The 26,491-nt window shown below is 29.5% G+C and overlaps 3 protein-coding genes, 1 long non-coding RNA gene and 3 other non-coding genes across 14 annotated transcripts; 3 read left to right on the top strand and 4 right to left on the bottom strand.

The window, feature by feature from the left end:
- The first annotated feature begins 171 nt into the window (after positions 1–171).
- LOC123265014 lies at positions 172–1,122 on the top strand. Its single transcript, XR_006509473.1, has 2 exons — positions 172–441; positions 999–1,122. It is a non-coding gene; the product is annotated as an uncharacterized LOC123265014 (long non-coding RNA).
- Positions 628–7,975, bottom strand: LOC123265010 (sodium-independent sulfate anion transporter-like). Of its 5 annotated transcripts, none has more exons than XM_044728589.1 (9): positions 7,878–7,975; positions 3,488–3,674; positions 2,590–2,727; positions 2,227–2,505; positions 1,847–2,156; positions 1,473–1,775; positions 1,173–1,407; positions 869–1,101; positions 628–716 (listed from the first exon to the last, which is right to left on the bottom strand). In XM_044728589.1, the coding sequence occupies exons 2-9, from the start codon at positions 3,668–3,670 to the stop codon at positions 679–681; spliced, it is 1,719 nt and encodes a 572-aa protein (XP_044584524.1). In that variant the 5' UTR covers positions 3,671–3,674; positions 7,878–7,975; the 3' UTR covers positions 628–678. The 5 variants fall into 5 exon arrangements, with proteins under 5 accessions (XP_044584524.1, XP_044584519.1, XP_044584523.1 ...); XM_044728584.1 differs by lacking the exon at positions 7,878–7,975 and adding an exon at positions 5,730–5,890 and having other exon boundaries at positions 3,488–3,678; XM_044728588.1 differs by lacking the exon at positions 7,878–7,975 and adding an exon at positions 5,730–5,859.
- On the top strand, positions 3,496–22,922 carry LOC123265009 (sodium-independent sulfate anion transporter-like). Of its 3 annotated transcripts, none has more exons than XM_044728581.1 (11): positions 3,496–3,590; positions 3,787–3,825; positions 17,242–17,595; positions 18,801–19,027; positions 19,119–19,320; positions 19,613–19,833; positions 20,233–20,578; positions 20,644–20,946; positions 21,962–22,107; positions 22,196–22,520; positions 22,587–22,922. In XM_044728581.1, exons 3-11 carry the CDS (start codon positions 17,424–17,426, stop codon positions 22,622–22,624), a joined length of 1,980 nt encoding a protein of 659 aa, XP_044584516.1. In that variant the 5' UTR covers positions 3,496–3,590; positions 3,787–3,825; positions 17,242–17,423; the 3' UTR covers positions 22,625–22,922. The 3 variants fall into 3 exon arrangements, with proteins under 3 accessions (XP_044584516.1, XP_044584517.1, XP_044584518.1); XM_044728582.1 differs by having other exon boundaries at positions 3,519–3,660; XM_044728583.1 differs by lacking the exons at positions 3,496–3,590; positions 3,787–3,825 and adding an exon at positions 16,705–16,905.
- On the bottom strand, positions 5,344–5,444 carry Trnas-aga. The gene is given in 2 exon segments: positions 5,344–5,388; positions 5,408–5,444. It is a non-coding gene; the product is annotated as a tRNA-Ser (tRNA).
- On the bottom strand, positions 8,289–8,370 carry Trnas-gcu. The gene has a single exon. It is a non-coding gene; the product is annotated as a tRNA-Ser (tRNA).
- Positions 15,327–15,400, top strand: Trnat-agu. The gene has a single exon. It is a non-coding gene; the product is annotated as a tRNA-Thr (tRNA).
- LOC123265012 (galactokinase-like) lies at positions 22,551–25,723 on the bottom strand. 2 transcript variants are annotated; one of them, XM_044728592.1, is made up of 7 exons: positions 25,489–25,723; positions 25,254–25,416; positions 24,890–25,076; positions 24,373–24,813; positions 22,960–23,281; positions 22,838–22,899; positions 22,551–22,687 (listed from the first exon to the last, which is right to left on the bottom strand). In XM_044728592.1, exons 2-7 carry the CDS (start codon positions 25,413–25,415, stop codon positions 22,656–22,658), a joined length of 1,206 nt encoding a protein of 401 aa, XP_044584527.1. In that variant the 5' UTR covers position 25,416; positions 25,489–25,723; the 3' UTR covers positions 22,551–22,655. The 2 variants fall into 2 exon arrangements, with proteins under 2 accessions (XP_044584527.1, XP_044584526.1); XM_044728591.1 differs by having other exon boundaries at positions 25,498–25,722.
- Positions 25,724–26,491: the final 768 nt, after the last annotated feature.

The raw sequence follows: 26,491 nt of genomic DNA, 5'->3' as shown, positions 1-26,491 counted from the left end.
CGTTGGAACGTTATAGCTGTTGCCGTTGGCGAACCGGGATCGACCAATACTAACGCTTACCAGCCGGATGTTCCCATTGCGGCCACGATGCCTTATTCTGGGAGCCCTATTGGTCGATAAATAAACTCCTCATTGTGCGCCTTTAGGTTTGGGTATCTCTGCGCAAGCTTATTGGCCGCTTTTTTTAAATTCACAATATCATTGGCGGGAATCCTCGCCCGAGAGGGCGCCACTAGACGGACAACTTGTCCTTTTGGTGCTTGGCGCGCATTCATGATCAATGATCATCAACATTTCTATATACACTAGCACCAACTACCAACTACTTTACCAACTATTGCGCACTATTGCGTTGTAGGTTGTAGGTTGTTCGAGACGAAACGAGCGTCATTGTAGATGTTGATCTTGGTCAGTTGTTTTGACCTTTCAAGGGTCATGCTGGTGGGTTTATAATATTCTTTCTCATTACATTAAATTTCATTTATTAATAAATTAATAAGTGTTATTTTTATTTTTAAGATTTTTCAAATTGTTGATTCTTGTGTGGTTAATTGTTTTTTATACAAACGTTGGTAACTTTTTTATTTCTTTTAAAGATTGAGGGTTAGAAAAAAAAGTTTTTTTTTCTGTAAAAAAATTTATTTATACAAAATAATTTTATTTTATCTTAAATAACTATCAAAGTGCTGATATGATTGTGATATCAGAATTTTCATCTGTAAAAATAAATTTTTATTAGTTACTGTCAAAATTAATTTTTATTTCTATCTATTATTTAATTGTATTTGATGTTGGTGTATGTATGATAATCTTTTAATGGTATAATTTACTCGTGATTTTTATTATTTAATTTTTTAATACTATTTACCTGATAATAATTGAGCTACATTGGCAGAATCTCGAAAATTTACTGTCAAATTTTTGTCATAGTTAATCAAAGTATTTTTGACACCGTCACACCAATTCCAAAAAATTAATTTCTGATCTCTTGATTCCAGATCTGTGTGCAAAAGACCCAAATTTTTTGCAACAGTGGTGTCTATTCGGTGAATAAATTTACCGTCAATAATAACAGGAATGGAAGAAGATCTTTTGTCGCACCTGCAGATTAAATTTGTCAATTAAAAAAAGATATAAAGTAAAATAGAAATATTATTGATATGAGAACAAACCACTCAATGACCCGCTCCCGAAGATATTCAGCGGCTGGAAAACTCAGTGATTGCTCGGGAGCTACAAGAAGTACGTCGACACCTTCAATGTTGCGTTCTTCGATAGTCAATCCTGGTCTTGCACTAAAATACAGCAACAGAATAAGATTCAAAAGAATTCCAATTATCATTCCGTACTCAAGATTTATCAGCAGACAGCAAACAAGAGTCACTGATAGTGGTAGTATATCAATCTCTAAAAATAAAGTTTGTAAGTATTCGTTTAAATATTATTTTGATAAACAAGTAAAAGTAAAATACTTTTAGATCTCCAGAGGACGCGAAAAATGTGAAACTCAAGCATGTAGTACATTGCTACGATAATAACAGCAGCAAGAGTACACTTGGGAATGAATTTAAAGGTCGATGTAAGTAGTCCACACGCCAAAAGTACCAACAAACCGGTGACTATTCCACCCATCGGTGTTTTCACTCCTGACGCAGAATTAATAGCAGTTCTTGTAAAACTCCCAGCTACTGGCATCGATCTTACGAAACTGCCGAATAAATTGCAGAAACCTAATGCTATCATTTCCTGGTTTGCGTCTACCGATTTTCCTTTTGCTAAAATAAATATTCATTTTTTCATTCTGAGTTTAATAAAATATTTTTTTATAAATTTCTAATTAGCTTACCAAAAGCTTTTGCTATAGCAATATTCTCAAGAATAGCAATTAGAGGAATAGAAGCTAAGCTACTACCGAGTTCTCTAACCATGTCAGTGAATTCATACTTGGTATTGTTGAACTCTGTTGAAAAAGGTGGCAAGCTCAGTGGTGGAAGACCTTCGGTGATATTTCCCGTTATAATAAATGGATTGTTGTCGTACAATGACAATGTATATGCTAGAATTATTCCGGTGATCACGACTATTGCATTTCTTCCCAAAGACAGTAGCCACATTATTTTCTTTCCGGCTGATCCTGATCTGCTACCTGGCAGTTGCTGTGGCAGGTAACAAATATTTATCAATCAATTATTCATTGTAGATTATTTTTGTTATAATTATAATTACCTTAAGACCAACTAAAATAATTATCGACACAACTCCTAGGACAGTATCCCATAATTTAACTTGCTTAATATTTTTAAAAACTTTAACAATTGAGTCAATAAAAGTCTTAGTTTTTCCTTGAATGCCAAACAATGTGTGTAATTGAGAAGCACCGATAATTAGTGCTGCAGCATTTGTAAATCCACAGATTACTGGCATGCTTATAAAATTAACCAGGAAACCTATGTGGAGAAGGCCCATTAATATTATTATGCATCCTGACAGAAAACACAGAAGAACCTTAAAAAAATTTATAAATTCAATTACAATCATAATTAATTATTCATGGATTGGTGAATGTGTCAATGTTATGAATGAACTTACTGCAAAATCATTTCCAAATTTTGAGACAAAAGATTGAACTAGTAGAGCCATTATTGCTGTGGGTCCAATGGTCACGTCTTTAGTACTTCCGAAAATGAGATAAGCAAAACAGCCCATAAAACTGCTATAGAGTCCATACTGTCACAAGTAAAATAATTAAAATTATTTATATATTGTAAACAAGTTTGAAGAATATTCAATGTGTCAAGTACAGTAGCAAGTTAGTAATTGTTTATATAAGAGTCACTTATTATAATTTTGTAAAATTAATCGCTTCTTATTGTTAAATTTTAATAGCTTGTATTGTTATCATTTTCATTAATATAATCGATTACAACAAAAGATATTTCCATACTTTAAATTAAGCGTTCATAATTAGTGACCTTATGGGAGGTACTTGGTTCGATGAATGAGTAATCTTAAATTCTGAGAATAGATAAATAAATATATTGTATTTTGTTCTAGGATTTACAGTGTTAAGGTTAATCGATCCGAAAAACGAGAGAAAAAAAATAACAATTCCCTGCAATTGTTTAAACAATTTCGGTTTAAACAATATGGCACGTAGTTGCCCCATGGCAACATGCATTTATATCATCAGTAGGGCAATTTGAAGAGGATCGCATAAAAAAATTGAGGTGGAATAATTTTCGGTACTCATGCACTGATTCCTCCTAGACTAATTCCAAAATTTATTAATAGAACATCAGGAAATCTTGGAAAAATTTTGATGACCAATTCTTTCCAACACATCAAATAATATAAGGTAATAAAATGAACTTACTCAATATTCGAATATTATCACAATATAACCATAGACAATTTCCTAAATAAATAATATATACTTATGATAATGCAACTTAACGAAAATAGCTTCTTAATAAATGCAATTAATTACCTGAGCAGGAAGACCGGCAACAACAGCATATGCAATGCCCTGGGGAATAGCAGTGAGTCCAACAGTGATACCAGCCAGTGCATCCTGAAGAAGCTTCCCCCAGGTATAATTTGGCAGCCATCCTAGTATTGGAATTCTCTTAACTAATATTTCTTTAGCACGAGCTCTCACTGGTACTGTCATGTCTCTACCTTTTTGCAAACAAACAAATTTATTACGTTACTCATGTTCATATTTATTGTTACCGGCAATTATAAATTATTCATTATGATAATTATCGTAATTATTTTTTTTTCTAGAATTCTCACTTGGAATAGCGATGTAATTCATCTTTTCTGGTAAGTTTCAAAAACAGGTACAGAATTAAATTGAAAAAACTGACTTATTATTTATATTTAACTGATATGAATGAGTAAAAAAACAGAAGAAAGAAAAATTTATAAAACAGATGTAATGACAAAATGATTACCTTTTCATTGCGTTGATAACAGTAGTATCAAATATATTATAACAATTATTTTATTATTGCATGCCTAAGCGTCCTTGGGTAATCCTCAGTGACTAATTGGCAAGTTTCGAAAGTCTAATGTAATTAAATTCTCGTTACTTGTATTTAAATGAATACCAATAAGCTAGAGTTTATTTGTTATCATCACATGTATCATGTAATCGATTGAAAATATTTCTTTAAGTTCTTTAACACTGATCGTTCCGTAGCAAACTCAAAGTTTACTGTTTTGTAGGTCTTACATATTTTTTTATTCTATTTAATTTATATCATTAACGTCAATATCTTTTATCTAATCAGATTAACCATAAACAATATCATTTTCTCAACACTTAATTATCTTGATCGTTTATAATATAATTATTGAACGGATCAGAGCGGAGGATTATTATGTTATAAGTTTAAGCTCCTGACTATAATGCTATATAAAACACTAAAATATTTAATGCAGATGGCTGTTTTAATTGACATGAATGCTTCGATGTCTTATCACTGGTTAAAGATGGAAAAAAATAAAGTTACTACTTACTACTATACATAAAGAATGTTAATTCACTATATACATAATATATTTAATTTTCTATATGGTTTATGTCAACGCGATACGACCAGTAAAATTGGTCGACAGATAAGACAAGACCGTTGCAGGAAATAAGTATGGCCTAACTACTATTTAACTACAGTTTTAATCATCGATTGATATATTTTTTTTTTTATAGATATTTTTCCGAGACTCGTCAATTCATTAATTTTGATTCTGGAGGTCACTTGACGGACGTATTATAGGAAATTTATTTACGTTTTCTCATGAATCGAAACAAAATGATAAACTCCTGGGTGATTAATCAAAGTTTTAACGGCAATACATTAAATTTTAACGGCATTATCTTTTAATATAGTCTAATAAATATAAGAAGTGGTCTGAATATTTTATTTTTACTTATCATGAAACCTCACGTGCGAAGTAAACTAATATGAGTTATAAACAGAAGTCTTAAGAGACTCTACGGTATGTCTCGATCATATGAGTGAGGAGAGTAAAAAAAATACAAATATTAATAAAAAATTTGCTCATTTATCGTGTTGGAATTAGATCTTTGTGTCAAGGTTGGTTTTTTTTTTTTTTTTTAATATAAAATAATCTTTGACAGATAAATGCAAAAATTATTTTTAAATTACCTCGCGTGTTTATCTTCAATTTACAGTTAATTTTTTTATTCTCACACTTTTACTGTCAATAATTAATACAATGCGTGATAGAATCCTTTTGTAACTTAGTTCAAAGTGATGTAAATTAATTATCTGTGTTAAATAAAAAAAAATTTCTTTTTTGATTTAAAAAAAAAATCGCAGTCGGTAGGACTCGAACCTACGCTCCCAGAGGGAATCTGATAGCTAGATGGCGGATCATATTCTAGTCAGACGCCTTAACCACTCGGCCACGACTGCTTCTACGGACACTAAAAATTATCGCTTCATTTTGTGTTATGCTTTTTTCAAAATTAACAAAAAAAATTGGGGTCGCACGTGGAAGATTGTTAAAATTAAAAAAGAAAAGTTTAAAATGCTCGGATTGTAGGCGTTGAGTTATGAAAAATAATAACTAATGACTTTGTGACAAATTACATTGATTGTGTAATCTGAGATATTAACAGTATGAAATACAAAGAATATTAAACGCAATATGTATGATGGTATTCGGTGAATACATTATTGACAATTATTTCTACTTACGTAGTAGAGGTATCAGTTCTGATAAATTGTCATTATTATTAATTCCACTATTCATTTCTTTATTAATTATAAACTATTATCATCGCTAAGTTTTGTTATTACTTTTACGTGTTTTTATTTATTGTTTGCACTGTTGAATAATGATACCATCTAGGTGCAGGTTTATAAATCATTTACCGACAGAGTGTAGAGGCCAGTCAAACAAAGTCGATATGACTACAAACATAATCATTCAATCAGAACTGAGTGCAAATCTATCAAATTTGCAACTTTGTGTGATGACCGAAAGTTGCTAAAAAAAATTATGAAAGTCTTAAAATGTATTAGTTTATAAGGTTTCTGCTTATCACTCACGTTCAGTTTAAGTTAATGATACTTTTTATTAATAAAAATTGTAAAAAACAAAACTATCAACAATAAAGTAGATGGCAATAACATATTTGTTGAAAAAAATTGATAAAAAATTTTCAAAGTAGAGAATAAAATACTTAAAATCGTCCGACGTTTCAAAATTTACGAAAATATTATCAGAGTAATAAGCCTGTTGAATACCAATACATTTTGGTAGAAGAATATATTTTCTGAATTTTTTGTAAAGAAATTAAAAGATTTAAACTTTATTACAATATTTGTTTACTATACAAGGTTTACATATTTTTTAATATACATATTCAATATTGACCAAGAAAAATTTTCGTTCGATTCGCAATTAAAATTTTTCTGTTAACGGTGATGTGATAAAAATTAAAAGTCGAGTTTTATCAATTATGATTAACAAGAGTAAACGGAAAAATTGCGGTTTGTAAAAATATTTGGAAAGAATTTTCCGAGTTTTATGAGAAATGTCGAAAACAATACGAAAAATCTATCTATCGAGAATAACTTTTCTTTTGGATTCCCTTCGATTTTGAATGAAAATGACACGGTGACTATGTTTTCTTGCCTTACCCGACGTTTCATTTGCATTAAAATTTGTGATTTAAACCATAACGTTATTGTTTAGTGTTGCGAAACAATTAAAAAGATTAATTTCATTTCATTAATTGAAAAAAAAAGTAATCAATTCACCCGTAATTTTCTTACAGCTTAACTAAAACATTCTTTATACCTGATGTGTTGAAGTAACGACGGAGACCGATCGTGTTGTCTTTTTTTAATGCAGTGATGTAGGATATAAATACATAATAAAACAAAGAATTTGTCCGTACCAAAATAACCAAATCTTCTTCAACCAATAACAAATAAACTCATTTAGAAAGACGGAAAAATCTCAAGAATAATTTAAAATGAACTAAAAAGTTGAAAATTTAAATTCAGTATGATTGAGTAATTAAAAAAGGTATGAAATTTATTTAATACTTGAATCGGCATTATTGACGTAATTAAATATAAATTTACTGAACTCTATAATATATAAATATACTGAACTCTATAATACTATAATACTATGTTGAAATAATGAGTTTTTTCATATTGAAAAATCTTTCTTCCATGTTTTTCTTTAAGTTCACTTAATATTTTATTATTTTTAAAAGAATATTCTGTTCAGTAACATTTGGTAAACACATTGCTGTCCTTAGGACAGAATAAGACTTTACGATTTCTCAGAAATGAAAATGGAGTACTCTAGTTCAAAGTAATAATTTGAGATATTATATTTTCTTATAATAGTAAAATTATAGGCTCAAACTTACACAAAGAACTTAGTATATTAAATTATTTTTCATTCATTTAATTTTATTTTCAACAGTTATTTTCAAAAAGTTATAAATGAATAAAACACTTACTAAATTTTTGTTCAAGATAATTTTGGTTTCTTATTTTTACTACCAAAAACTTAGAATATTACTTCCACACAAGGAATTTCTTTTATACGCTTGCATACAGAATTTTAGGATCATTTTAAGTTGAGCCCCAACAATGAGGGTATTGTTGTAATTTCTTTCTCGTTTTTTTGAAGAAAATGGTCACAAATGAATTTATATTCCGTAACGATTTGTAACGAATAAATCTAAAATAATGAAGTTTAAATCAAACCGAAGACAAGCAAATTAAATTGATTAAACTGTATAAATTATTAGAGTAGTTAAACGAATTATGTTGGAGTGAAAAAAATAATTAAAAATAAATAAAATTAACAAAACTTACAAATGCGTACCACTATTGAGTGAATTTAGTACGCAGGTATAAAAAGAGAGGAACAGCTGCTCCCAACTACCTGCTTTCAATAGACAGCAAATCCTAAGCTAATACTCGATATTTCTGTGATTATTTATCAAAAGAATTTAAAACTTTCAGCCCAATACTTTCGAAATATTAGAAGTGTTCAAACTTGAAATAAAATCCTTAGATTTTTTGTTAATTATTTTAAAATTTAAATTTCTATCTCTTCAGGAATTTAAGAAAAATAAAAAAATATACTTTTCAAGAGCATATAAAAACTATCATAATTGAAGAATTTATGTGTACGTGATTTAATATATTTTCAAAAGCTAATTACTCATTGTTCATGTTCTTACAACAATAACATATGGTTGATAACAAATATCAAAAGAATTTCGACGAGGATGGGATTCGAACCCACGCGTGCAGAGCACATTGGATTAGCAGTCCAACGCCTTAACCACTCGGCCACCTCGTCACGGCCCTCGATAAAAAAATCGAATCATTGTGTTTTTATATACATTTTTAATCATATAATCATCCAGTACTTTATCGTTTGAAATTGCAGTCATTAAATAGAAGAAGCATAAAATCATAAAATAATTATAATTTCAGTGTGACAGTAATTATTTAGCGAACATTATTTTTAATTTGTTTACTATACCGCGAGATTATCAAAAGATAAAATTAATTTGAGGATTGGTTGTCATATGAGTGTAAAAAATCACATTTCTGTCTATGTGACCTTCCACAAATATTATAAATTTAATTAAATGATATTGAGATCTCTGAAGTTGCTAAATATTTAAAAATTCTCTTTTGTTCGCTCACATGAATATTGTATCAGTCCTAATCGTCTTCTTAAATAATAGATACTGAAAATTAGTATTTTTTTAATCATTTTCTTTTTTTTTTTTACTGATAAAAAAAGTGGAAGACATATTATATCACTTTAAATCTTGAAAATTTTGATTATTTTTCGTAAAAAACATATATTTTATTGATAGCCTGCCTTATCAGATAAACTGCAATTGTTAATTTAAAAAAAACTTGCTTTTAAGGTAGTTGTGGTTAAGGCATACCGTCAGAAAATTCTAAATTTTTTTATACTTATTTGTAACGTCCACGTTTTCCAAAAAATTATAAAAATAAAATAATTTATTTAATTGTCCCCGGCTCGAAATTTGCTCGCCGGAGTCCAGGGTCATAAACGGGGATTACATTATCGATAACAAAATAATAAACAAAACACTTTATTTTAAATCAATCAAAGAAAAAAAGAAAAACCTCTTTATTGGCCTGATCATGTTAATAAACGATATAAACAATATAAACAAATTAAACAATATAAACAATATGTTAGAACACTCTTCTCACACATACTCTCACTCACCGTGAGCGTCAAAATCGCGAACTAAACTTCAAAGCTGATTCCCCGCTTCCCCAGGAGACTAGCCGTCACCCCTGGGCCTAAACCTCTACCCCGAGAGCGAATGGAGAGTGTCCTCTTCGCCCCCACCTACACGGCTTATGATCACCTACCGTACCTCAGCTGAAGGCTTTGGCACGGGGAGAAGCACTTTCATCCGGTCGGTTCATGATACTTACCTGAGCCTTGGTCAGACTCCAGGTAGAGTATCATCCTCTGGAATTACTTGGTGAAGAGTATTCGCCCGAGTAATTCTCCCGAGAAAGAACTGCTTGCTTTATCGAGCCAAATTTTGGCGTTTATCATTTTTTGCCTAACTCTCTTGTAACGAAAAGGAAGAGTCGTTTTAGACACCTATCCGGTGTTCTCGTACTAGCATTCAAAAATAATTATTTATTATTTTAATCGTAATTTCCTTCATTTTCCATCCATTCGTCTCGCCAAATTCTAAGTTTTTATTTTCGAAACTCAAGTCTTTATTATTTTAATCGCAATTTTCTTCATTCTCTATCCATTCGTTTCGTCAAATTCACAATTCTTTATTATTTTAATCGCAATTTCCTTCATTATATATCCATTCGTTGATTTTTCCATACTAAATTGTCTTCGGGACTTATAAAATTTTCGCTTACCTAATTTATTTCTTACAAAATAATAATCGTCATTTCTTTCATTTTATATCCATTCATCACTTTCCCATACTAAATCTTGTTCGGAACTTAGAATAATTTTCCCAGTCTTTTAATTTCTTTTACAATTAATTCGCTCGGCTTCGTAATAATTTCTCACACGCTTATTTTCTTAATTTAATCATACCTTCGGTAACAATAACATAAAATTATTAGCTAAATAAATACAATAATTAAATAATAATCGCCGCACTAATAACAATAATTGTTTCTATTAATTTTTAAGTAATTAACAACGAATAAACTAAAATACTCAATTACAAAAAGTAAAATCTGGGTCATACCCCTCTTTCCTCGGAAAGAAAAGTGGTGAACTTGGTTTGCCACTTTTCTTTTGGTCCATTCTTCTCCCTTTCTGAAGTTCAGTAAACATCTTGTTGGTCTTTGACATCTCCATGGTGGTGAAAACGACAAAAACGCTATAAATGGCTTTCGCACGCCATGTCATTCAGCTTACAAACAAAAAATAATTTTCTTTTCACGTTTTCAGGTCAATAAACAGGCTCGGTACTAGTAAACTATGTAACTAAACAGACTCTCGAATTTAAATTTGGTATCTTTTGAAACTTGGGGTCTTTACTCGGTTTTACGCGGATCTTCTTTCGGTGTCCTCATCGCTGAGTCTGGTTCACAATCGGGACCTCGGATGGATCTTCCTCACGGTCATTCTACGGTGATGCGTCGTGGTTCAAGTTCTGCTCATACTCGGCTTCGGATTCAACTTCAGGTGCCTGCCCACGTAATGGCACACAGGACTTTTTCAGGTGCCTGCCCACATAGTGGCACACAGGACTTTACAGGTGCCTGCCCACATAGTGGCACACAGGACTTTTCAGGTGCCTGCCCACATAGTGGCACACAGGACTTTTCAGGTGCCTGCCCACATAGTGGCACACAGGACTTTTACAAGTTCTGATTTCAACGAGTTCCTCAACTTCGTGGCTATTTCAGTGACTGGTAATTCTTGATGACGGTGACTCCTACCTCCAGGGCATGGTCTCATCTTTGAATTGCTCAGAACACTGCGGACACTTAGATTTCGGTACTGGTTTACATCAGAGATTCAAGGTTCTAGTTTCATCCTTCATCCGGTTGAACGACTTCTTTTCGACAACACATTCACATCCCGGCTAATCGCGTTTTGGAACGATTTTTTTTTTTCTCGTTCCCCAAGTTCCAAAAGATTTACAATAATATGAATTTACGATAAGTCATCTTTAACTACACTACGTGGCCCGTTACCAAAAATTAATCCTGTCCCTGTTCGAGCGCCATCTGTAACGTCCACGTTTTCCAAAAAATTATAAAAATAAAATAATTTATTTAATTGTCCCCGGCTCGAAATTTGCTCGCCGGAGTCCAGGGTCATAAACGGGGATTACATTATCGATAACAAAATAATAAACAAAACACTTTATTTTAAATCAATCAAAGAAAAAAAGAAAAACCTCTTTATTGGCCTGATCATGTTAATAAACGATATAAACAATATAAACAAATTAAACAATATAAACAATATGTTAGAACACTCTTCTCACACATACTCTCACTCACCGTGAGCGTCAAAATCGCGAACTAAACTTCAAAGCTGATTCCCCGCTTCCCCAGGAGACTAGCCGTCACCCCTGGGCCTAAACCTCTACCCCGAGAGCGAATGGAGAGTGTCCTCTTCGCCCCCACCTACACGGCTTATGATCACCTACCGTACCTCAGCTGAAGGCTTTGGCACGGGGAGAAGCACTTTCATCCGGTCGGTTCATGATACTTACCTGAGCCTTGGTCAGACTCCAGGTAGAGTATCATCCTCTGGAATTACTTGGTGAAGAGTATTCGCCCGAGTAATTCTCCCGAGAAAGAACTGCTTGCTTTATCGAGCCAAATTTTGGCGTTTATCATTTTTTGCCTAACTCTCTTGTAACGAAAAGGAAGAGTCGTTTTAGACACCTATCCGGTGTTCTCGTACTAGCATTCAAAAATAATTATTTATTATTTTAATCGTAATTTCCTTCATTTTCCATCCATTCGTCTCGCCAAATTCTAAGTTTTTATTTTCGAAACTCAAGTCTTTATTATTTTAATCGCAATTTTCTTCATTCTCTATCCATTCGTTTCGTCAAATTCACAATTCTTTATTATTTTAATCGCAATTTCCTTCATTATATATCCATTCGTTGATTTTTCCATACTAAATTGTCTTCGGGACTTATAAAATTTTCGCTTACCTAATTTATTTCTTACAAAATAATAATCGTCATTTCTTTCATTTTATATCCATTCATCACTTTCCCATACTAAATCTTGTTCGGAACTTAGAATAATTTTCCCAGTCTTTTAATTTCTTTTACAATTAATTCGCTCGGCTTCGTAATAATTTCTCACACGCTTATTTTCTTAATTTAATCATACCTTCGGTAACAATAACATAAAATTATTAGCTAAATAAATACAATAATTAAATAATAATCGCCGCACTAATAACAATAATTGTTTCTATTAATTTTTAAGTAATTAACAACGAATAAACTAAAATACTCAATTACAAAAAGTAAAATCTGGGTCATATATTAAGAACATGATGATACAATTACCCTAATAATTTTAAATCAATTAACCACCTATAATTAAAGATGAATTCAATTAAAAATTGGATATTTAACATTGATTGTATACGCTCTCTGCAGTACTGTACCAGTTTCTTAGTTATAAAAAAAAAAACAATTAATGGTCAGAAACTTTAAAAAATCTGACAGTATTTTAATGTATTTGTTGTGAGTTTAAAAAAAAATTTTTTTTAATATTTTTGACCGTCTAATTATTTATAAATAACGGATTATAGTTCAACAACTTATGAAAAAGTATATATCTACGGAGTCGGACAGAAATCATTGTATGGGTGGCGTCTCCACGAGTACAGTCTTGTATGGCACGCCGTTTTACTTTTTAAAGCTTAAAATTTTTTACCTAAGGTTTAAATTATAATTAACATTTTTACTGTTCTTGAATTATGTTTGACATAATTTTTATTTGAGATTATTTTTTTGAAATCTATTTTTATTTCACTATTGATAATTTTAATTCCATTAGCATATAGAAATATAGGGATTCGGAGCATTTTTCATTTTTAATGATATTATTTTTTACAATTTTTTCAACATTCTTTTCAAGGAGGAATCAATTTTTATTTGGAATTTTTAGCTGTACGCATATTTCCTGATGCTATATATATGATAGTAAATTTTGTTTACGTTGTTGAGTATAGATGAAAATTTTCTTTCCTCTTAGAAATTATGATACAAAAAAACGAACTCATTTTTATTTTTGAATACTAAATATGCTATATGAAAAATTTTCTGAATTTTATTGAAGGTAAATTTTCATTAAGCTGATAAATTTAATTCAGTCCCTAAAAATATAGTATGCAAATATTAATCATCATTAAATATGATAAAAATTTATTAAACTTCTGTTTCAATCTTATATTGTATCAAAAAAAGTAACTGTGATCTTTAAAGTCTCAAAAGAATCACTATTGAATAACAAGTTATCCTATTTTCATATAATTTTTTACAATTTTAATTTTAATTGATCAATTGATATTTTGTTGGTAATGATAATTATGAATTTTGAGATTATGTTTATATGTATATGGATCATTTTAATATTGTTCAATAATTCTCTAGCTAATTAATGATATACCAGAATAATGATATATGTGATATATAACTTGTACAGTTATTTTGAGCGGTAATGCATTTAGTTTAAATGCTTTCGGTTATATTAATTATACTTATTAACAAGGGTTCCAGAAATTTATTAATTAAAACTTTCATAAAAATTAGTGCGATGACGGAAAAAATACTTTATCATTGGAAAGTTTTGTAAGTAAAACAACAGAATTTAAAATCATGGAAATCAATTGAATTTTATTTGAAGTATCAAAAAATATTACACAATAATTAAGTCGATCTGTAAGTTAGCAATTAAAATTATCAATATTGATAATATTAATTCCGAGTCTGAATTAGAATTATTATTATTATTGATAATTTTAATTTACAGGATGAATTAAAATTATCACTAGATGTTTAAACCATCCGTGCAGCCAATACAAAATCACGGGATTTGATGGGTCTTGGAGTTAAAATTATCTATTTAGATAATTTTAATTCGAACTTGGAATTAAAATTATCAATATTGATAATTTTAATTCAGACTCGGAATTAAAATGATCAATGTTTATTATTTTTAATTCAGACTCGGAATTAAAATTATCAATATTGATAATTATAATTCATGAATCCATTTGTTATGATCCGTATTAATAATTTTTTGAATCGTCTATTAATTCAATCAGCCAAAATAATTTCTTAATTATTTTGTTATAGTGTATATTTGCTGAATTTTTATGATGATAGAACATCATAAAGAAATATGAAATTAAGGTCATGATTTATAAAAATTTATTCATATTTGATAACGAAATAAAGTTTTCCCTGGTAATTTATTTTTTATTTTTCATTGCTTATTTAATAATGCGAACAAAAAATTACTAGATATAGAAATTTAATGGTCAATTATATGGATTTTTTAGCACTTTGGATGTCTTCAAAAATAACATTAAAAAATGTTTCAACAATAAGTTATAATTCTTTAACATCAGTAAAAAATTTAAGGAATTAGCATTATGTACATAATTGAAAAGCTATTAATTTTTTATATCGTTGAAATATTTAGCTATATTATTGGACGATACTTGAAATAATTAAATCGTCATATTATTTCACTTCCTACAAAAATAAAAAAAAATTCGATGCAGCATCAATAATATTCGTCAATTGGAAATTGTACATTCTAAATAAATACTCAACGTATATATTACACATAAATCAAAATAATTATTTCCTTTCTTATGAAATAACTAATTATATGTTAAAGAATAAAAATGCACACAATTTTCTATATGTATACATAATTTGTAAATATTTTACTTACGCACAATTTTTAATAAAGTAAAAAAATACGATGTTATAATATCTTGGTACGATTTGTAATAGAACTGTTATAATTATTATGGAATTTGTCTTTTCAATGAATTATTATGACAACTATTTTTTTATGTTTAAAAAGTAAAACGGCGTGCCATATTCTTGCGTAAAAATTATGGATTACTTAGCTATAAGCTTATATACTTTTGCGGCGCGTATAATCTCCAATTTTTTGACAATTTTGTACCATAACCACTGTTTGAAATTGTCTTTTTTTTTAATTTCATTTAACTTACTCCTTGTAATGAAACTATTAACATTCGCATATTACGGCGCCGTGGCTTAGTTGGTTAAAGCGCCTGTCTAGTAAACAGGAGATCGGGGGTTCGAATCCCCCCGGAGCCTACTTGGGTCTATTTTTTTTTTTTTTTTTATTATTATTCAATAATAATTTTTATTAATTTTAGTGAATGGACAAATATAATGATGCTTGAAATAATAAGTAATCAATTTTGTGAAATGAAGCGTAAAATTAAAAATTCATTAAATTAAATTGAATAGACAATATTGAGAACACAAATGTTTTTTTTTTTTTTTTTTTTTTTTTTAATTAATTATAATAAAAACTTCTCGGTATTATTTTTTATCAACGATATTGAAATGGACAGACATCTGAAAATTTATAGGATTTTTTCAAAGAGGAAACTTTAAAAATTTTCAAGATGGAGTTTCAAAAAACTAGGGTAGGATTAAAAAAAATTATTTTCTAAAAGAAGTCAGTTGTCTGCTAATTTGTCTAGAAAAATTTCATGCTATAGTCCCGTTAAATCGACTATCTAGGAAATAAAACGAGCCAAGAAAAAATTGCCAACTTGATTTCAATCAAAATGACATAACAAAACCGGAAATAATAAAAAACATTAAATATAAAATCTACAAAGAATTCACGATTGAGTTGACGATCATTAGTGATTCATACCAATGTTGCATTACGTATACTTCAACTTATGCAATTTTATTTTTTTTATTCAGCGAGAAAATCGTTAAATTTTAGTCCAATCACCCGACGTGATTGTACATCCCTTGTCCTTGAAAGTCGAGTTCACACACGTGTACTTACAGTCACAATTTACCATAGATCCAGTTCAGTTACCTTTAAAATGACGAAAAAGGTAAAAACAAACTTTAGTGCGCAAACAGGTTTGACAGTGTGAAAATAATAACAGTAGCTTTCTTCATTTCTTCCCTTTACTCAATCCATTCTAGTTCAAGGCCATGGGGAGCAAAAAAATAATAATAAAATGAAATCACGTGTATGAACTTCAGCCCAAGGTTTAAATTCGATCAAAGACCTTAAGGACACCCTAAAACGTAAATAACACTGCGCAAAATACTGTTCCTTACCCATACGGCACGGACTAGTTGTGTTGATTTTGTGATGTGTCATTTTATTCATAAAATAAGATTTGTTACTGATTAAAAGCCTCGGAAGTTTGATTTTAATAAAATAAAAGTTCAATAATTTGTAAATCATTGAAGAGTTTAAATTGTTTTACGAAATAAAATACCCGTGAAGCACGTGGCATTGTTTTGATAACTCGCGAATATATAGGTGCTCCCACTCCTATTGTTACGCCTGTATACAATATATTGTTGTATTTTACAAAGGAGGGTAGGGATTTATTCAACATCGCAATACCATGTATGGCAAGTAACAGTAACAGTATGTGATCCATAAGTCTGCCGTCTCGCATTAAAATTAATTAATTTGCCGGTAACTTCTGATACGAACGGATCGCTTTTAATTTTGCTGACCATTGAACTCTTTAAATTTCTTAAACAGTTTGTTCGAATAAAGAAGCGAAATTGAAAGAAAAAAAAACTGATAAAATTAAGTTTATTTTAAATTGGTAAGACTTGAAAAATTTTTCATTTACTCTGTGAAATAAATTTCACATTTTGTTAACAATTTTATGATTGAAATTTTAATTGAACGCGGACTTAGAGAAAAGATGCTCACGAAGTAATTTATTTATTTTTTTTAATATAAACGAGATGTGCATTTTAAATTAAGAAACTTTCACGACAAATTGCTAATCATGTGTGAAATCTTTCTACTCATTTTATTTATTTATTTTTTTAAAATTATACCTGAATTGTGAAATAACACTTGTTCAATTATTTTATTAATTTAAATAAAAATATAAAGACATTGACACAATTTAATCTTTAATTTTTTGTTTCAGGTTTCAATTGTGTTATAATGTTACAATAATTCCAGCAAACTTTTAATAATAATTATTAATTAATAAGTTACTAAAGTACGCACTTACTTAATTACTTTACCGCTAAACTTTCTTCGAAGAAAAATTTATAATTGACAATCAATAAGTAAGTTGAGAAGAAAATCGACTTCGTTACTTACAAGATGTCGAAGTACAAAATCAAGGACAATAAACCGGATGGTGACTGTAATGTGCAGCTTACCAATTTCGAGAATTCACATGAAGATGGTTTAGTTATACGTAACCCGATGGTTGACTTTAATAACCGGCTTAACAGTACTGGGTTTAATGAGTATAAATCTTCAAACCGTCAAAGTAATTTATTTATTTAATTTTTAAGTTTTAAATTTGTGGAATAAACAGTTATTCGTATCAGCAATATTTATCGCTTTGAAATATCGCTGAGCGAACAATAATTGATGATAAAAAAAAAGTAATTTTTTGCTACCTCTAATTAGTTTATCTAGAAAATTATTTTTATGTAAGTGCAGTTTATGGATTTAAAATATCAATCAATTTTAATTGATTATTATTTTTGTATCGATTATGCTGATATAGATCTAGAGATTGAAATAATTATGCCTGCCGGGGATTCCTTGTACGGATTACTCTAGATATTTATTGCGTTTTGTTTATCTTTTAGAAATTATTGCCAAGTTATCGATTTTTTATGTGAATATTAATTATTATTATTATTAAAATTTTTTAAAATGAAATTTCCTAAAAAATTTTGAAAAATAATTATTAAAATTTTATTTAATAATAAAAATCATAATAAAAATAATAACATCTAGGTAATTATTTACAAGTGGGGTCAACTCCATTGTGGGCCATAACTAGGTGAAAAATTAATATTTGTTAAATTTTTTTTTTTATTCTGCTTGTTTTTACGGCGCATTTATGATAAAAAATGTCGTGAAAGGAAAAAATAAAGATTTCGATAGTTTTTTTGCCTTTAAAAGTTGAAAAAAATTTGGGCTTTCATGTTTTTGGATAAAATTTATATTCTATCTTTTTTTGATGTTTTTGATATAATTTTTTTTTGAAAAGTACATAAAAAAAAGAACAATTAAAAAAAAAAAATTGATCAATTTGATCAAAAAAAAAAATTAACATGGCCCAGTATGGGTTGACCCCACTTGTAAATAATTACCTAAATCTATTTATGTCTATATAAAGTTTAAAATTAAAACACTTTTCGGTGATATTATAACTAATTATTTGCACAAAGAGATATTTATAAAACAGTTTACATTAGTATTGTTAAACAATGACCTTGCATTAGGTCGTTTTACAATAAATTGTAATACGATTTTTCCGTGTAAAAAAAAGATCATAATATTATTATGCATAATAGTAAAATGATATTGTTAGTTGTTAGCAATTGACAATAAAATACAATTTACTGAAATTATATAATTCTTCACAAAGATAGTTATAATTTAAAAGGAACAAAACACAAATAAATTTATTTTTTATTTATTGACATTAAAATTAATTAGATATTTTTTTTGTTGTAGTAATTCACGAATACGAAGAATCATCATTTGGAACAGAATGGTTTTGCGAAAGGTTAAAAAAATCATTTCGCAAGAAAACACTATACAGAAGAGTGCCGATATTAGATTGGTTACCTAAGTATCAAAAAGAATTCGTTGTGTGTGATTTAGTAGCTGGTATCACTGTAGGATTGACTGTAATTCCTCAAGCAATTGCCTACGCTAATATCGCTGGTGTTTCACCACAGGTGAATTAACTATTTAATTATTATTTTTACTTAAGGCAGTTGACATGATTATAAATTACTGCTTATAATTGCATGAATTTATTTTTAACAGAATGGATTGTACTCGTCGTTTATGGCGCCGTTTTTGTATACAATATTTGGGTCATCGAAGGATGTGTCGGTGGGTCCAACGGCACTAGTATCTATCCTAATACACGAGACACTTTTGCGTGCTCAAGTAAGTCTAGACCATACCATTCTTTTGACCTTCATCTCAGGCCTCGTGTCGTTGCTCATGGGGATCCTGCAATTAGGTATGTAATGATACTTTTTATTTGCTATTTTATATTTTATTCATGTACTCTTTAGTCTGCCTGTTTATCTACATTTCAAGTATCTCATCGACACGTTACGGTAAATCTTTAAAATATTGCAGTGAAAGGACGAACAGATCCATCAAGGACTATCTCTGCTCCAACAATTACCGACTATTTTTATCGCGATTGATGAAGAAATTATTCAAGCATTGAATCTTGATTTTTTTTACTAAGTAAAAATAAATTCATAAATAAGTGAATAAATCAATGATTATTTGCATTGTTGTAGGATTTCTTATCGATTTTATATCTGGTCCAGTATCCGTGGGATTTACATCAGCGGCTGCGATATTAATAGCAACAAGCCAAGTCAAAGATATTCTAGGAATCCGCATTCCTAGTGGAAAATTTATTCATACTTGGCACGGTGTCTTTGAACACATTGGTGAGACCCGACTTTGGGATGCTGTCTTGGGATTTTTTTGTTTGATGATACTGTTCGGTTTGCGAGTAAGTATTTTCTTAAGAATTCAATAATAATTTTTAAAGATTTTTCAAGGGGTTGCTCGCAGTCAGGCGGTTGAAGAATGTGTATTGTTATTAATTGCAATTTTTTTACACTTATTAAATTTAGTCTATAAAATTAATACAGAGTTTTCGTCATATGATTCAACAACCAAAATTAAAAAAAAAAAAATATTAATTGTATAAATTAATTAAAAAAAAATGAACTTTAAAAATTTTATTAGAATAGCTTTCATTTTAATTTTTTTCAAACAATTTTTTCTAAACAACCAGAAACTCGGATTTTTTTCGAATATTTTGGAAACTTTTAATTTAATTGCCTCAAAATTTTCAAGAAAAATTCTCGTTACCTCTGAACTCTTGAAATACTTATTTTTGTTACAGAAATTGAATGATATTCGAGTAATATCAGAAGACACAAAAGTCCCTTCAATAACGCAGAAAGTCATGAAAACTTTTCTATGGTTCATGTCGACTACACGTAATATTATGGTTGTGATTTCGGGTGCGATATTGGCATGGATACTAGAAAGCAATCTCGGATCATCTCCATTTATTCTGACAGGACACGTAAAAGAAGGACTGCCGACTTTTCAACCACCACCGTTTTCAGCACAAATAGGCAATCAGACTTACACGTTTATTCATCTAGTATCCGCGCTAGGATCTGGGTGTTTAGTCGTACCCCTCTTGAGTATCCTTGAGACTATCGCACTTGCTAAAGTTTTTTGTAAGTATCATTTAATTAAAATTTGTGAATTGATTTTTGAGTAATTGGCGAATTTATTTTTCTAGCGGATGGTAAACCAGTAGACGCATCTCAAGAAATGTTTGCTCTGGGTGTCTGCAATATTGTATCTTCATTTTTCCAATCAATGCCTGTCAGTGGAGGCCTAAGCCGCGGAGCAGTGAACCATGCATCGGGTGTTAAAACAACTCTCGGTGGTATTTATACTGGGATTCTTGTTCTTCTATCGCTACAATTTCTTACGCCGTATCTTTACTACACTCCAAAAAGTGTTCTCGCGGCTGTTATTATAGCTGCGGTTGTCTTTATGGTTGAATTTCACGTCGCCAAGCCCATGTGGAAAAGTAAAAGTAAGTATGACTGAGCGTTTTTCAGCTTAGTTTCCTTGTAAATTTCTATTGCTGCCTTTTTTAAAGAGATTATACGCACTTAGAAGACCGGAATGAACCGATTTTTTAAGTATTTTTTCTCAAGAGGCTCTTTAATTGATTAATATGAAAACGGATATACGAATAGTAGTGACTTTGAGCTTTGATAATGTCTTCTTTTTTTTTTTTTTTTTACAAATAATTATTTTTCTAGCCTCTGTCGATGATTTCCGGAAGGTCCTCTGAAAATGGGGATTTGCAGGGAGTACGATATCTTGAGTTTGAATAACTGAAATTCAAAATTATAAAAAATTTTCGTTAATATAACATATTAACTGATGTTTAATTGAAGAAATTATCAAAATATTTATTTTTAACGAATTAGCGGGTTGAAAAAAAATATTGTCGATTTTCGATGAAAATTTTAGTCTTCAATTGTTTATAAAATGTAAAATATTTGTAGAAATTAATAATTCTTTGATCCATTATTGAAAAGTATACCTAGTTAAGAAAATTATGTCAAAATTAGAAACTAATCATATCAGCCATTTTTGATGAATTTTGCTTACCGATTAATGAAAAAAAAAAAAAAAAAAAAAAAAAAACCGTTTTGACAAAAAAAACATTTAAGTTTGATTGACATTAAATTTTTTGTATTTATACACTGAAAAAAAAAAAAAAAAAATTAACTTGATTCAAGAGAAAAATTCTTAAATTAAAACAATAATTTTGAAGAGTTTCATTATCTTGAATCAAGTGAAATTTAAACCGAGAAAAATTTCTCAGTTCAAGAATTTTTCTACTTAAGTTAAGACGATGAAACTCTTCAAAATGATTTTCTTGATTCACGAATTTTTCTTTGGAATTGACTTAATTTTTTTCAGCATATTTAAATATACATTACAAAACTGAAAAAAAAATTGATTGTTTTAAAAATTCCGTATAACTCCTTGAAGACTCAAAAAATAATTTTTGTTTGCTTAAATAATTTTTTTAGAAATCGATCTAATACCAGCAATTGTGACATTTGTTTCTTGTCTTTTCGTCGGCTTGGAGTTAGGAGTAATAATTGGAATAAGCATTAATTTACTTTTCTTACTCTACGCATCTGCTAGACCATCTTTACGTGTCCGTAAGATCACGGTAATGTTTATAAAAATTCATAATACTTATATGTATTTTACCAATCCATTGATTTTACAATTAATAGTAATTACTGAAACTATTCCAGATTCCCGGGGAATTCGAATACTTGATGATAACACCTGACAGAAGTCTATCATTCCCCAGTGTTGAATACGTAAGATCAGCTATCAGTAAGTACGGAACTCGAGAAGGAATTCACATGCCTATTGTAATCGATGCTACCCATATTCAAGCAGCAGACTATACCGCAGCTCGCGGAATAAAGAATATAATCGAGGATTTCGCGAAACGCGGACAACCTCTTATTTTTTACAATCTTAAACCAAGCATCGCAGCCATCTTCCGAGGTGTCAAGCCCGCGCATATGATCATTTGCTCTAGTGAAAATGAATTAAATCAAAGCTTAAGAGGTATTACAAGCAAAATTATTAATATTTTAATCAATTTAAATTAATTAATTTTCTTTTTCTTAATAGATACAGCGAGCATTTCTTCAATCACTGTGACCCCGTGACGGATATGAACTGTACTGGCCAAGTACTTTGTTAAAACATTTCAGTATTAATGGCAGTTACGGCTGAAAAATTGCCAAACACAAGATTAATATTTAAAAATTTATTAAAATATACGTGTAACATACTTATTGTTAATATTTTTAATTGTATAAAATTATTGTCTATTTTATTAACTAATCAACGATTTACTAATTTATTATTTATTTATTTACAATCCAGTTTTCTGGCTCCTTTTGATGGAGTAGCAATGTAGAATGACGCAGTTCCTGGGTACCTGGAATAAAATTAATACTTAAAGTGCAAAATCACAAATTTTAGCATTAAAATAACTTACGACTCATTGATAGCTTTGATAACAAGATCAACAGAGTCCTTTTTCAAAAATGTAATAGTACAGCCACCAAAACCAGCACCAGTGAGCCGACTTCCCAGAACACCAGCAACTTTTCTCGCAGTATTAACTAGCGTGTCAAGTTCATTAGAGGACACTTCATAATTGTCACGCAGTGAGTTGTGACTTTCGTTCATTAATTCGCCGACTTTAACGTAATCACCGGCTTTAAACGCCGCGGTCGCTGCTAACGTACGTGAATTCTCATTAATAACATGACTAACTCTTTTTAACATTGTTTCAGTAGCTCCTTCTTTTTTCAAACCTATGAAAAAACAACCAAATTACTCTCATCAATAAATTACAAAAAAAAAGCCATTTGGCAGCTGAAATGGAAGTAAATTTCATAATGAATAGAAAAAAAACTACTAGGATTGTATTTAAAAAAAAAATATAAAAAAAAAAAAACCAGTGCAACAGCAAATTTCATAATTAACATAGCAGAATAGAACATAATTTTGAAGCTCAACATATGATATGGTACTAAAATTGAAGCAAATTTAAAGAGCTTTCAGATGCAATTCACAGAGATTTAATAAGTTATCCCATTTAAAAGTTATTCGAGTAAGAAAGTGAAGAAATATGAATTTTTATGATTTTGAAAATTTTTAAATCCTGGCATTTCTAAATTACTCGACCGATTAAGCTCATCTTTGAACTTGATTTCGGTATCTATCTGTAGAATAAGTATTTTGAGTTTGGTGGAGATCCGTTGCTAATTGTAGACACTATCGTCTTGATAAGTCGCGTTATATCCCATATATATGTGTACAATCGTGGTCATTGATTTAAGTATGTTTTTAATATTACTGAAAAGTAGCAGTTTATAAACTAGAATGTTTAATAACTCTAAATTTGAAAATTAGTTGACAATGTCACTTGTGACATTAGTTGAAAATAAAAAATGATATTAATGAAATTAGCGAAATGGAAATTTCACAAAATATAAATTCAGTCATTTATAAAATAGCAAAAAACAAAAATCTGTGATTACGTCAATTTAGCCTATTCTTACTGCAGAAACTTTTAAAATTAGCCGATTGTAAACTTTCTGAATTGTAAAATTAGCCGTTTCTAAATCTCTCGTTATTCTTAAACGGATCGACAGATCAACAAACGATTTGAAGCATCTAAAAGGACTTCCATAAATTTAGTTTTTCTGAAAATTAGAGCAGAGTCGACCGACCCATTCAAAAGTTATAAGGTTTAAAAACGGCTAATTTTACAAATATATATATGTAAATACATACATATATAAACTTTTGAACCATATGTCAAAATTTTTTAAAAATTCCATCATGAGGACCAATGCAATAGTTAGATTTCTATAAAATCTACTAAAAAAATAAAAATTACTTTCAAGATCATCCAAAGTAACTTCACGCAGACTTTTTTTTCCTAATTTTTTAGCAGCCTCAAAACAAGCATCTCTGCGCTCCCGGAAGGCACTTGAGGATAATTTATGTGGCGCATTAGAGTTTGTAATTAAAAACGCGTAGTTATCAATCCCATCCATGGGAATTTGAGTGACTGAAAGGTCGCGACAGTCCAGCAATAACGCGTGACCTTGCTGGCCCATCACCGAAATAAATTGATCCATTATTCCGCAAGGAACATTTGCGAATTGATGTTCGGCTTTCTGACAAATCAAAGCTTTGTCTCGTAGGTCTTTGCACTCAACTCCTGTCAGAGCTTCTATAAATGTGTAAGTAGCAACTTCTAGAGCTGCTGAACTGCTCAATCCAGATCCCATTGGCACTGTTGAAACTATCACAGCATCGAATCCGGGTACATCAGCTGAAATTTATTTATTAAATCATATTAACTATTTATTATTATTATATTTAACTTTCAGATGATTTTGCGGACTTACCTGGGAAAAAAGCAATGCAACCTTTTACATAATTGGCCCATTTTGGTTCACCGGGTACTACTTTACTGCGATCACTGACTTCAAACTCAATTTTACTGATTGTTGTTATTGATTTACTTGTTGAAACTATTGTACAAGTCGACTTGCGATTGGGCTTACCAACAATCATCGTTACCATTGGCAGTGCCTAGTATAAACGGTTTTGATTGAAATTAATTATCTAATTCTTAATCATGTGATAAAACAGTTCAATTTGTAACTTCTAAAAGTCAATGTCATTCAAAGATCAACTTATGAATTCAACTGCGAGTCAAACTAATAGTATTTTAAATGAAAAAAAAAATAATATAAATTAATAAATTACCATTGGAAGAACAAAACCTTCATTATAATCAGTATGCTCGCCAATTAAATTAACTCTTCCTGGTGCAAAGACACAAACATCAGCATCCTTCCCGAATTCTTTACGGAAAATTTCCAATGCTTCTGATTTTACTTGAGAAATTGTAGGGATTATTTCTGCCATCCTGCGAAATTTTTAATATTGTTAATTATTGTGTTAGTAAACATTTGAATGAATCAGTAAAAAATTAATTTATTTAAAATACCTTGTATGTTGAGCGAATACAAATGTAATGCGATGACTTTTACAGACTGATTAATTGATGAGAATTATTCACAGCGCCTCCTGCCTTTGAATTATCTTCATGACGTTTTTTATTGCTTCTTATCATCGTTGATGAAAAATTATTTTTTTAATGTTCTCTACCAACTACAATATGGTTATAGTGCATATTTACATCCATTAGTATTGAATTTTGAGTTTTTTTTTTTTATTATTGTAGTTAATTGTAATTTAGGAGAATGAAATAACCAACTATTGATAATGTTGAGAAGACAAAAACTATCTTTGGGTTAATTCTTAAGATATGAACTGTTATAAATAAATTTAAGTGAAATAAAATTTATAAAAATATTAAATTGATATATTTTTTAGAATAAGTTTCATTAAAAATAGAATAATTAAAAAAAAAGTTATTAATTTTTTGAATTTACACAATTTCGGGTGTGACTGGATTTTATTTTATCAATTATAGAAAATTTACCATTTTTTTGTTTCAATTATTTTATTACATGAAGAAAAAAAATAATGAAAAAAAAAAAAAAACAAACGTAAATATTAAAAAAGTTCGCACAAATTCAGAAAAAATAATTAAATTATATTATTATGACATTGTTTCTTTTAAGTTGTTTTGTTTTTCATGCTTTTTGGAAGAAAAAAAATAGAATGATATTTTATGAATTGATGTATTAAAAATTTCAATGAAAATCCAGACAAGTAGGTATTTTTTTGATTAACAAACTCTGAAACAAAATAATTATGAAATTTGAATGAATGGGTCTGTAAATCCAAGATTAACAATAAAATAAATCAAAATGTTTGAAAACTCAATTATTTGATTTTTACGGCCAAGAAAACGTTTGAGCGCGTCGAAACAATCACAAAAATAAGTCATTTGTATTTATAATAAAAATTTTATTCACACGGAATAAATTATTAGTACTTATATCATGAATCATGACACTCAACTTTAGCAGATA

This window comes from Cotesia glomerata, linkage group LG5, assembly GCF_020080835.1.
Source record: "Cotesia glomerata isolate CgM1 linkage group LG5, MPM_Cglom_v2.3, whole genome shotgun sequence".
NCBI classification, from domain to species: Eukaryota; Metazoa; Arthropoda; class Insecta; order Hymenoptera; family Braconidae; genus Cotesia; species Cotesia glomerata.
This window is presented reverse-complemented; position numbering and strand designations above follow the sequence as displayed.